At 41.3% G+C, this 13,756-nt stretch overlaps 1 protein-coding gene across 1 annotated transcript in view; it reads right to left on the bottom strand.

Annotated features, from left to right (window-relative positions):
• Window positions 1–2,887: 2,887 nt before the first annotated feature.
• Window positions 2,888–13,756, bottom strand: part of LOC147272118 (uncharacterized) — a 78,695-nt gene continuing 67,826 nt past the window's right edge. The window contains exons 5-6 of the mRNA XM_086202794.1: window positions 3,073–3,212; window positions 2,888–2,893 (exon numbers count right to left, since the gene is read on the bottom strand). Of these exons, the coding sequence (XP_086058920.1) occupies window positions 2,888–2,893; window positions 3,073–3,212 (146 nt within the window). The remainder of the gene's footprint in view (window positions 2,894–3,072; window positions 3,213–13,756) is intronic.

Raw genomic sequence — 13,756 nt, 5'->3', positions numbered from 1 at the left:
ACTGTTAGCATCATTTTGAGTTCATTCGCAATTTTTACAACATCATTGTAGCATTATTTTTAGGTTATTAGCAACTCTTCCTCCATTACTTTCGCATCATTTTGAGATCATGAGCAATTCTTCCGACATCACTGTAGCATTATTTTGAGGTTTTGAGGTACCTTTGTTTGTAACCTCGTCCCCACTGATCCTGGATCTGCTCGACGTTCCTGCCTTTTAAAAGGAAGGTTTTCATCACCACTGTTGCAGGATGTGCTGCTGATGGAGAATTGTTGGGTGGAGGTTCATTGAAGGAGTTTGGTGCTGGACCTGCTCTACTAGTAAAGAGACATGACAGAACTTTGTTGTGATTTGGTGCAATACAAATAAAACTGACTTGACCAGTGTCATTTGTGGTCTTTTGTTAATTGCATGCCACATGAAATTATTGTTGGTCAGTTTTCTAGCGACAGTCTCACAGTGGCAAGACAAGAACACTTCTACTTTTGATGATGACAGTTTGTTCAACACTAAACTTCATCCAGTACCATGTTGTCAAACACTGGAACCTCCACAGCACCTGAACAGGGACTTGAACCCTGGACCCTCACATTAAAAGTCTGATGCTCTACCGTCTGAGCTCCTCAGGCTCTTTCTACAGCATTGAGACAGGAACAGAAACACCTGTGAAGGTCAAACTGATGCTTTCTTGACTTGTTCAGTCCTCCATGTTGAAGTCCACCAGGCTTTTGATTGGCTCTGATTCTCTGTGGCAAAATCCAACAAGAGGCTCCAAAAATGTTCTGAATGTCACAAGAATGCACAGGACAAGATGTTAGTTTCCTTCATGTCTGCAGTTCCTCCACTGGAAAGTAAAGTCAATGCTGCTCCTCTGCTGAAACCTGGGATCGGACCAGGGACCTTTAGATCTTCAGTCTAAGGCTCTCCCAACTGAGCTGGTTCAGTTCTGAGGGAGGGCCCTGCTTCTCTCATTTATAATCTCTTCCACTCTCACTGGACCTTAGAGAGGATTGGAGCTTCTGAAGTCCTGACACATTGAACAGTTCTCCAGGACCAAACTGAACGAACTGAAGAAGCTTCTTGGAACTCTAAACTTCTTAACTCTCCTTCTCCAAGAACTGTGCCTGGACGAAGGCCGTTTCCAGCTGTCCTTCAAGCTGACGAGGGCCAAGTTTGATGACCTGTTTGTGAGGATATCAAGAATGGACACCAACTACAGGCTCCAGGTCCGTTGACATGACTTCCCTGCCACCAGGGGAATGTCAGTGCTGACAGGCTCTCTGGACTCATTGTCATGAGAATTTGTCACATCAGTTGAATATCTTCACATACGTGAATTCATTGAAGGAGTGTGGTTCTGGACCTGCTCTACCTGTCAAGTGTCTTGAGATAACTTTTGTTGTGATGTGGCACAATATAAATAACATACTTAACATAATTAACTTAACTTAATTAGAAAACATAATTAGTAATAAATAATTAGTAATAAATAAATAATAATAATAAATAATAATAATTAATTAGTTAATTAATTAATTAATTAATTAAGTACTAATAAATAATTAGTAATAAAAACATAATTAGTAATCCTCTTCATTAATCACTTCTTCTCCTTCATCATTTAACACACTTTTGTCCTGGTATCCTAGGTTTCCAGGTTCTAGTTCTTCTTCTAAATGCAGGGCTCCATTGAGCAGTGGGAGAGAGTGAGGCAGACAAGTTCTGCTCTCTTTTAGGAAGCTTAGACAGTTCACCAAGTGACGGAACAGGACTTTGGAGATCATCATTGGCAGCAGCAGCTGCTCAAGCAGAGGTGGAGGACTGAGTAGGTTTGCTATTGGGAGTCTGCTGCTGTAACTGGTAAAAGGTGTTCTCCTACCAGTCTACATGATCAGTGGAGTCGTTGCATCGAGTCTGTAACCTCAGGTGTTTAGGATCCCATCCTCGTCGCCATTAATTGTGGTCAAGTGGCCCGGCGTGGGGGGGTCGTCCGGCGGAGCAGTGAACAGAAAGGAGGCGGTGGTCTCTTTCTCAAACCTTACACACTTTATTCATGCATGAGAGAGAAGTTACAGCACTCATAGAGCATCAGAAGTTCTCTGGTGTTTCTGAGGAACAGTCAGCTATTTATCACCGTGGGGAGGGGACATACAGATTGGAGGTAGAGTCATGTCACATCCAAGGATTCTCAAAATCTCAAAATAGGCGCCCAGGTTGAGGTCAAATAGTTCAGATTATTAAAATTAACACATGCAAACATCAATCTGCCAACCACAAAGTAAGTTTACAACTTTGAGACCTGGAGCATGAGGGTACACACTTCAGCTCCTGTGGTTTGACCCAAATATATTTTAACGTCCATGAATAAACATCCTATTCTGCATGAATAGCACTTTTACAACATGAGCAAACATTCTCTAAGGTTTTAACAGTCTCAGCTGTGACGCTCTTCCACATTCTGCCTGACGTTTGCAGAGAAACATAGAAACCAACAGGTCATCTTCAGCTGCACAAATCCTGAGTGTCATATATTTTCATGAGCTCTTTTCTTGAGAACTCATCTGGAGGGCAGGGAGCTGTTCATTCCTCTGAGTTGGAAGCTCCTGGGTCCAGAGCTCTCTTCACTGACACCCTATTACTGGCCACTGCCTCCTCCTCATCCATCGTCACTTTGATTTTCAGCAGCCAACATCTCTTCCTTTCACCTCTAAAAACTCGTGCACATGCGCACACACACACACACACACACACACACACACACACACACACACACAGACTCTACTAATGATCACATCCCATTTTTCTCTTAGTTCAATTTCAGTTTATTTTTGCATTTTTTGTTAAATGAATTCTTCAGTTGGACTTCAACATGCAACTCTCACTCTGGTTACGGCTTCAGAGCGACATTGTGACAAATGGTTTATTTCAAGGGTGTGTTCTCATGTGTGTTTTCAGGTGTCTCTTATCTAAAAATCTTTTGCCACATACCGAGCAGGGGAATGGTTTCTCCTCAGTGTGTGTTCTTTTGTGTCTTTTCAGATCCCCCTTTTTGGTAAATCTTGTGCCACAAACTGAGCAGGGGAAAGGTTTCTTCCCTGTGTGCGTTCTTGTGTGTATTTTCAGATCCCCCTTTCTGGAAAATCTTTTGCCACAAACTGAGCAGGGGTATGGTTTCTCCCCTGTGTGCGTTCTCATGTGTCTTGTTAGTTGTCCTTTTTCTGAGAACCTTTTGCCACAGACAGGGCAGGGGACTGGTTTCTCCCCAGTGTGAATGTACGTGTGTGTTTTCAGATGTCCTTTAAGTGAGAATGTTTTGCCACAAATAGAACAGGAAAATGGTTTCTCCCCAGTATGTGTTCTCATGTGACTTTTCAGATATGCCTTTTCTGAAAATCTTTTGCCACAAACTCAGCATGAGAATGGTTTCTCCCCAGTGTGTGTTCTCATGTGTTTATCCAAACTATTTTTGTAACCTTTACTGCATGTTGAGCACCTAAAGGGACGCTCATCCTTCCTGACTTCAGTCTCAGCCTCAGAAGAGTCTGACATCTGGTCTTCAGTCTGGGGTTGTACAAGTGGATCTGGATCATACCTTGCTGGCTGGTTCTGGTCCCCCACTCTCTTCTCCATCAGCTTCTGTTTTCAGAGGATGAACTGGGCTGCTGCTCAGAGACTCTTCTTTCAAGTTCTCCTCAGTTAGACTCTGATGAAGCTGTGGGAACTGAGGTTTCTCTTCGTTCCCTTCACTCTTCACAGGGACCAGAGTGAAGGAGAACGTGGTGATATCAGCCTCCTGCTGCCCTTGAAGCTGCCCTCCCTCCTCACTGGTCCAGAGCTCCTCCCACTCCTCTTTAATGTGGGGGGGCTCTGGGTCCTGCAGCTCAGGGGGAACCTCTTCTTTAATCACCAGCAGCTGCTCCACATCTGCAGGACACAAACAGCAACATCAGAAATCTCTTCATTTGACTCTGAAACAGCGGAGCAACAGACAGAAACAGAACTCAACTACGATCTGTTATCACGTAACTTCAAACTGAACATACTTGAATGACTGCAGATGTGTATGATGGTGTCTCATTGACTAATAAAAGTAGGGCTGCATTTCAAAATAAGAGAATATTAATTAAACTGTGCATGTTCAAATCAAGTGCTCCATTTCAGAAAAATAACAAAGGAGCCAAAGCTTGAGTTTCTCTTGTCCTGTCTCACATCTTGACTCAGTCTCAATCTCACAAAGAGGAAATCCCTCAACAGGTGAACCCTTGACTTCCTTCCCCTCTTGTGTTCTGCTCCTCCACTTCTTTGCTCACTGAGAGAATTGAGCTGACAGGATTTTAAACCTGGGCCTGAATGGAGTGGAGGGGCTCATTAGTGAGCCTGGAACGATCCTTAGTTTGATGAAGAGGAGGAGGAACCTGCCTGCAGTGGTTATGAGGAGCCAAAAAGGACCAAACACAAAGATGTGATTTTTTGAGGCGGTGGTGTTACAGGTCTCAGATTGAGACTCTGTGTGCAGATGATGTTTCCTGTAAAACAGGATAATTAAGACAATCGGTGAGACGCGTCTGCTCTGTTCAGCTTCTCCGTGAAGACTGGGGAAGGAAACCGGCGTTCACCGGGAGAAGCAGCCCGCGACACTGCCCCCTGCTGGCGGAATGACAAAACTCTCCCATTTTACATGGGACAGAAATAACATTAAAAAATAATCAAAATAACATAAAATGTGACCGACATTTAATGAGCGTCACAGTGGCATAAACAGACAGACATCGCTATCGGTTGATGCTGCTGGGAGCGACACAACACCTTCTCCTGGTCAGTGTGGGGGGGACTCACCTGCTCTGTCCAGCCGGACTAGGGGCTTCACCACGGCATCGAGCAGCAACCTCTGCTGGCGGTTCTCCCGCTCGTACTCCGCCACGGTTTCCTCCAGCAGAGCCCCGATCTGCTCCGCGGCCGCCGCCAGCCGCTCGGTGAGCAGCGCTCTCAGCACCGGGACTCCAGCCGCTGAGTCTCCTTCTCCCAGCTGCAGCAGGAAGTCTTCAGCGGCAGCGAGGATCCGCTCCTGGAACGACACCCGCAGCAGCTGCGCGGCGCACATGTTGAGGTTCTACCGGCGCCACTCAGCCTTCAGGAGACAAAGACCGAGGCCTTCCGCTTCTTTTCTTCTTCTTCTTCTTCTTCTTCAAAACGAGCAGAGTCCAAGCTCTGTTCTCTGTGCCACTCCAGACTCGCTAACCTGGTAGCAGCGGTAGTGATGAGTGGAGTGATCCAGGATTTCGTTTTGAAAAACGCGTATTGATAACGTATTTAGTGACGTCCAAAGCCTCGCCGACCGGCAGTGACCACGTGACTGATTCAAACCCTGGTTCTCCGGTTTGGCGTTAGATTCTAAACCACTAAAGCCTGATTTATGCTTCTGCGTCGCGTCGACGCAGACCCCAACAAAATCCTGCCTCCGTGACACGTCGACGCGTGGTGACGACAACGTCGAGGACTGTGATTTGTCCGCTCAAAACGTCATTTCCGGTTCAGTCGCAGCACAACAACACCGCCATTTTCAAAGTTTCTGAGGTGAAAGCTCCAAGAAAAAATGGACCAAGCTGAAGAAAGGATTATTGGCGGCACTACAAAGACTGACAAATGGCCAACAATTGTTGTCTGTGACCGGAAGAAAACCAAGGAATCCGACAAGAGCCCGTAAACAATACAAAGACAAAGCCACACCCCCTAGCGGCTTGGCGGTGAATTGCAGAGCAACGCGTTCCCTCGACTCAGAATAAACCAGGCTTTCCAATCTCACCTGTTTTACGCCCCCGTGCCAGATAAGGACCCCCATCGGGCTGTGCCACTCTGGAGGGAGCGCGTCTCACAGTCAGTCAGCGGAACCATGCGGATCCGGGCCGGAGCTGTGGGAAGGAGCGCCAATTGTATCGGGTTGTTGTTTTCTGGACTGCAGCAGAACAGGAGCAGCCGGGACTGGAATGTAGAAGTAGGTTATCTTGAAGTTGACTCAGTTATGGTGAACGATATTGTGGTTCAACACTTTAATGAGCTTTAAGGCAAACATATTTCATCAGGAAACAACGCCGGAATTGGACGGATTTCAGCGGCACACAACAACGTATCCGATACACCTCATTGGAAACCTGGTGGTCTCAGACTAAGAAACACCAGTCACCATGAAGAAAGGAACTTTTAGCTGAGTACTCATGTTCTTTTCTGCAGGTTGAATGTGGCATTTGTTGGACAGAAGCGTCTCATCTCAACAAAAGCACCTCTTCAGTGCTGAGGCATGATGGGGCCAGGCATGAGAATGAAGTCCCAGATCCACCAGGATGAACTCAGGTATACAGCCACTCTCCAACTGACTCACAGTTGCTTCATTGATCATTAATTCCTATTTATTTCTTCTCTCCTTCATCTTTAACCATCCAGCTTCCAGGAAGCAGATGCTGGATGAGGCTCTGCTGAATTTGATCCTGAAGGACTGCCAGCCCCTCAGCACTGTTGAGAGGGAAGGGTTCAGGGAACTGGTTCAGGTCCTTGAGCCTCATATGTTTGCCAACCAGAAAGGTTTGTGTGGAAATGATCTAAAGCAGTAGTTGATATCTCCAGTTTATGTCATCTCTCATTTCAATGTATTGATTTACTCTGGGTGTCATTTTCAGACCATCAAACAAACGGTGGCCAAAAAGTACCAGGAGGAACGGGAAGGAGTGAAAAAGGAAGTCCAGCTGCCATGTGGACATCTATGGACATGGAGGCTCCCTTGGCTCTGACCTGTCACTGCATTCATGAGAATGAATGTGTTGGGAGTGCAAGACTTTCCACAAAGTCACCCTGCATCATTTTGAGGTTCGTAGCAACTCTCACTACATCACTGTCGCATCATTTTGAGGTTAGTAGCAACTCTCATTACATCACTGTCGCATCATTTTGAGGTTAGTAGCAACTCTCACTACATCACTGTCGCATCATTTTGAGGTTTTTAGCAACTCTTACTACATCACTGTCAGCATCATTTTGAGGTTTGTAGCAACTCTCACGACATCACTGTCACCTCATTTTGAGGATAGTAGCAACTCTCATTACATCACTGTCGCATCATTTTGACATTTGTAGCAACTCTCATTTCATCACTGTAACATCATTTCTTAGGTTAGTAGCATCTCCCATGACATCACTGTAGCATCATTTTGAGGTTTGTAGCAACTCTCACTACATTACTGGAAGCATCAGTTTGAGCATCGTACCAACTCTGCCTACATCATTGTAGCATCATTTCTTCGGTTAGAAGCAACTCTCATTACATCACTTTGGCATGATTTTGAAATTACTATCAACTCTCACCACAACACTGTCAGCATCATTTCTTAGGTTAGTAGCAACTGTCATAACATCACTGTAGCATCATTTTGAGGTTAGTATCAACTCTCACTACATCACTGTCACCTCATTTTGAGATTAGTAGCAACTCTCACCACATCACTGTAGCATCATTTCTTAGGTCAGTAGCAACTCCCATGACATCACTGTAGCATCATTTCTTAGGTTTGTAACAAATCTCATTACATCACTCTAGCATCATTTTGAGATTAGTAGCAACTCTCACTACATCACTGTCGCATCATTTTGAGGATAGTCGCAACTCTCACGACATTACTGTAGCATCATTTTAAGATTCGTTGCAACTCTCACCACATCACTGCAGCATCATTTCTTAGGTAAGTAGCAACTCTCAAGACATCACTTTAGCGTGATTTTGAAATTACTATCAACTCTCACCACATCGCTGGAGCATCATTTTGAGGATCGTAGCAACTCTCACGACATCACTTTAGCGTGATTTTGAAATTACTATCAACTCTCACTACATCACTGTTGCATCATTTTGACATTTGTAGCAACTCTCATTATATGACTGTAGCATCATTTCTTAGGTTAGTAGCAACTCTCACGACATTACTGGAAGTATCAGTTTGAGGTTCGTAGCAACTCTCACCACATCACTGTAGCATCATTTCTTAGGTAAGTAGCAACTCTCATTTCATCACTTCAGCGCGATTTTGAAATGACTATCAACTCTCACCACATCACTGTAGCATCATTTCTTAGGTTTGTAGCAACTCTCATTACATCACTCTAGCATAATTTTGAGGATAGTCGCAACTCTCACGACATCACTGTAGCATCATTTTAAGATTCGTGGCAACTCTCACCACATCACTGTAGCATCATTTCTTAGGTTTGTAGCAACTCTCATTACATCACTCTAGCATCATTTGGACATTTGTAGCAACTCTCATGACATCACTGTAGCATAATTTTGAGGATAGTCACAACTCTCACGACATTACTGGAGCATCATTTTGAGATTCCTAGCAACTCTCATTACATCACTGTAGCATCATTTTTAGGTTCGAAGCAACTCTCACCACATCACTGTAGCATCATTTCTTTGGTAAGTAGAAACTCTCACGACATTACTGTAGCATCACTTCTTAGGTTTGTCGCAACTCTCATTACATCACTTTAGCATCATTTTGAGGATCGTAGCAACTCTCACGACATTACTGTAGCATCATTTTGAGGTTCGTAGCAACTCTCACCACATCACTGTAGCATCATTTATTAGGTAAGTAGCAACTCTCACCACATAACTTTAGCATCATTTCTTAGGTATGTAGCAACTCTCATTACATCACTTTAGCGTGATTTTGAAATTACTATCAACTCTCACCACATCACTGTAGCATTAAATTGAGGTTAGTAGCAACTCTTACTACATGACTGTCAGCATCACTTTGAGGTTATTCGAAACTTTCACTCCTTTGTTGTTAGCATCATTTTGAGTTCATTAGCATTCTTACTACATCAGTGTCGCATCATTTTGAGATCATTAGCAATTCTTCTGACATCACTGTCGCATTATTTTGATATTCGAAGCAACTCTTACTTCGTTACTGTTGCATTATTTAAAGGTTCGTAGCAACTCTCACTACATTACTTTTAGCATCATTTTGAGTTTATTAGCAATTCTTCCGACATCACTGTCGCAATATTTTGAGGTTCGTAGCAACTTTTAATACATTACTGTCGCATTATTTTGAGGTTCGTAGCAATTCTTAGTACATGACTGTCAGCATCACTTTGAGGTTGTTCGAAACGTTCACTCCATTACTGTTAGCATCATTTTGAGTTCATTAGCAATTCTTACGAAATCACTGTCGCATCATTTTGAGATCTTAAGCAATTCTTCTGACATCACTGTCTCAATATTTTGAGGTTCGTAGCAACTTTTACTACATTACTGTCGCATTATTTTGAGGTTCATAGCAACTCTTACTACATTATTGTTGCATTATTTAAAGGTTCGTAGCAACTCTTACTACATTATTGTTGCATTATTTTAAGGTTCGTAGCAACTCTTACTACATTACTGTCAGCATCACTTTGAGTTTATTAGCAACTATCACTACATTACTGTTAGCATCATTTTGAGTTCATTAGCAATTCTTACGACATCACTGTAGCATTAAATTGAGGTTAGTAGCAACTCTTACTACATGACTGTCAGCATCACTTTGAGGTTGTTCGAAACACTTACTACATTACTGTAAGCATCACTGAGTTTATTAGCAACTATCACTACGTTACTGTAAGCATCGTTTTGAGTTCAATAGCAATTCTTCCGACATGTCTGTCGCATTATTTTGAGGTTCGTAACAACTCTTAGTACATGATTGTCAGCATCACTTTTAATGTTATTCGAAACGTTCACTCCATTAATTTTTGCATCATTTTGAGTTCATTAGCAATTCTTACTACATCACTGTCGCATCATTTTGAGATCTTTAGCAATTCTTCTGACATCACTGTCGCAATATTTTGAAGTTCGTAGCAACTCTTACTACATGACTTTCAGCATCACTTTGAGGTTATTCGAAACTTTCACTCCATTACTGTTAGCATCATTTTGAGATCTTTAGCAATTCTTACGACATCACTGTCGCATCATTTTGAGATCATTAGCAATTCTTACTACGTCGCTGTCGCATTATTTTGAGCTTCGTAGCAACCCTTACTACATGATTGTCAGCATTACTTTGAGGTTGTTCGAAACACTTCCTACATTACTGTCAGCATCACTTTGAGTTCATTAGCAATTCTTCCGTCATTACTTTCGCATGATTTTGAGGTTATTAGCAATTCTTACTACATGACTGTCAGCATCACTTTGAGGTTGTTCGAAACACTTACTACATTACTGTAAGCATCACTGAGTTTATAAGCAACTATCACTACGTTACTGTTAGCATTGTTTTGAGTTTATTAGCAATTCTTACGACATCACTGTCAGCATAATTTTTAATTTACTCGCAACTCAAACCACATGTGTGTCAGCATCACTTTGAGGTTATTCGAAACTTTCACTCCATTACTGTTAGCACCCTTTTGAGTTCATTTCCAATTCTTACTACATCACTGTCGAATCATTTTGAGATCATTAGCCATTCTTCCGATATCACTGTCGCATTATTTTGAGGTTCGTAGAAACTCTTACTGCATGACTGTCAGCATCACTTTGAGGTTATTCGAAACGTTCACTCCATTACTGTTAGCATCATTTTGAGTTCATTAGCAATTCTTACTAAATCACTGTGGCATCATTTTGAGATCATTAGCAATTTTTCTGACAAAACTGTCACATTATTTTGAGGTTAGTAGCAACTCTTACTAAATGACTGTCAGCATCACTTGGAGGTTGTTCGAAACACTTACGACATTACTGTTAGCATCGTTTTGAGTTCAATAGCAATTCTTAGGACATCACTGTCAGCATCATTTTTAATTTACTTGCAACTCAAACCACATGACTGTCAGCATCACTTTGAGGTTGTTCGAAATGTTCACTCCATTACTGTTAGCATCATTTTGAGTTCATTAGCAATTCTTCTGACATCACTGTCGCATTCTTTTGAGGTTCGTAGCAACTCTTACTACATTATTGTTGCATTATTTTGAGGTTCGTAGCAACTCTTACTACATGACTGTCAGCATCACTTTGAGGTTGTTCGAAACACTTACTACATTACTGTTAGCATCATTTTTCGTTCATTAGAAATTCTGACTAAATCACTGTCGCATCATTTTGAGATCTTTAGCAATTCTTCTGACATCACTGTGGCATTATTTTGAGGTTCGTAGCAACTCTTACTACATGACTGTTGCATTATTTAAAGGTTCGTAGCAACTCTTACTACATTACTGTCAGCATCACTTTGAGTTCATTAGCAACTTTCACTCCATTAATGTTAGCATCATTTTGAGTTCATTAGCAATTCTTACTTAATCACTGTAGCATCATTTTGAGATCATTCGGAATTCTTACTACATCACTGTCGCATCATTTTGAGATCATTAGCAATTCTTACTAAATCTCTTTAGCATCATTTTGAGATCATTAGCAATTCTTCTGACATCACTGTCGCATTATTTTGATGTTCGTAGCAACTCTTACTACATTACTGTTAAATTATTTAAATTTTCGTAGCAACTCTTCCTACATTACTGTCAGCATCAATTTGAGGTTGTTCAAAACTTTCACTCCATTATTGTAAGCATCACTGAGTTTATTAGCAACTATCACTACATTACTGTTAGCATCATTTTGAGTTTCATACCAATTCTTACGACATCACTGTTGCAGCATTTTTAGGTTATTTTCAACTCTTCCTCCATTACGTCAGCATCATTTTGAGTTCATTACAATGCTTACTACGTCACTGTTGCATCATTTTAAGATCATTAGCAATTCTTCCACCATCACTGTTGCATTATTTGGAGGTTCGTAGCAACTGTTACTACATGACTGTCAGCATCACTTTTAGGTTGTTCGAAACACTTACTACATTACTGGAAGCATCACTGACTTTATTAGCAACTATCTCTACATTACTGTTAGCATCATTTAGAGTTTATTAGCAATTCTTACGAAATAACTGTCGCATTATTTTGAGGTTCGTAGCAACTCTTCCTACATGACTGTCAGCATCACTCTGAGGTTTTTCGAAACTTTCACTCCATTACTGTTAGCATCATTTTGAGTTCATTAGCAATTCTTACTACATCACTGTAGCATCATTTTGAGATCATTAGCAATTCTTCCGACATCACTGTCGCATTATTCGGAGGTTCGTAGCAACTCTTACTACATTACTGTCGCATTATTTTGAGGTTCGTAGCAACTCTTTCTACATGACGGTCAGCATCACTTTGAGGTTATTCGAAACTTTCACTCCATTACTGTTAGCGTCATTTTGAGTTCATTAGCAATTCTTACTACATCACTGTCGCATCATTTTGAGATCATTAGCAATTCTTCCGACATCACTGTCGCATTATTTTGAGGTTCGTAGAAACTCTTCCTACATGACTGTCAGCATCACTTTGAGGTTGTTCGAAACACTTACTACATTACTGTAAGCATCACTGAGTTGATTAGCAACTATCACTACATTACTGTTAGCATCATTTTGAGTTCATTAGCAATTCTTCCGACATCACTGTCGCAATATTTTAAGGTTCGTAGCAACTTTTACTACATTACTGTTTCATTATTTTGAGGTTCGTAGCAACTCTTTCTACATGACTGTCAGCATCACTTTGAGGTTATTTGAAACTTTCACTCCATTACTGTTAGCGTCATTTAGAGTTCATTAGCAATTCTTACGACATCACTGTCGCATTAAATTGAGTTCAGTAGCAACTCTTACTACATGACTGTCAGCATCACTTTGAAGTTGTTCGAAACACTTACTACATTCCTGTCAGCATCACTTTGAGGTTGTTCGAAACTCTTACTACATTACTGTAAGCATTACTGAGTTTATTAGCAACTATCACTACATTACTGTTAGCATCATCTTGAGTTCATTTGCAATTCTTCTGACATCACTGTCGCATTTTTTTGAGGTTCGTAGCAACTCTTACTACATTAGTGTCAGCATCACTTTGAGGTTGTTCGAAACGTTCTCTCCATTACTGTTAGCATCATTTTGCGTTTCATACCAATTCTTACTAAATCACTGTCGCATCATTTTGAGATCTATAGCAATTCATCTGACATCACTGTCGCAATATTTTGAGTTTCGTAGCAACTTTTTCTACATTACTGTCGCATTATTTTGAGGTTCGTAGCAACTCTTAGTACATGACCGTCAGCATCACTTTGAGGTTATTCGAAAGTTTCACTCCATTACTGTTAGCATCATTTTGAGTTCATAAGCAATTCTTACTACATCACTGTCGCATCATTTTGAGATCATTAGCATTTCTTCTGGCATCACTGTCGCATTATTTTGATGTTCGTAGCAACTCTTACTACATTACTGTTGCATTATTCAAAGGTTCATAGCGACTCTGACTACATTCCTGTCAGCATCACTTTGAGTTTATTAGCAACTTTCACTCCATTAATGTTAGCATCATTTTGAGTTCATTAGCAATTCTTACTAAATCACTGTCGCATCATTTTGAGATCATTCGCAATTCTTCCGACATCACTGTCGCAATATTTGAGGTTCGTATTAACTCTTACTACATGACTGTCAGCATCACTTTGAGGTTATTCAAAACTTTCACTCCATTAATGTTAACATCATTTTGAGTTCATTAGCAATTCTTACTAAATCACTGTAGCATCATTTTGAGATCATAAGCAATTCTTCTGACCTCACTGTGGCATTTTTTT

This window comes from Aulostomus chinensis, chromosome 1 (genome assembly GCF_037954235.1).
Source record: "Aulostomus chinensis isolate RoL2024-O1b breed Wild chromosome 1, RoL_Achi_v1.0, whole genome shotgun sequence".
Classification (NCBI taxonomy): domain Eukaryota; kingdom Metazoa; phylum Chordata; class Actinopteri; order Syngnathiformes; family Aulostomidae; genus Aulostomus; species Aulostomus chinensis.
Note: the sequence above shows the minus strand (reverse complement) of the source record. Positions and strands in the feature narration are given on the sequence as shown.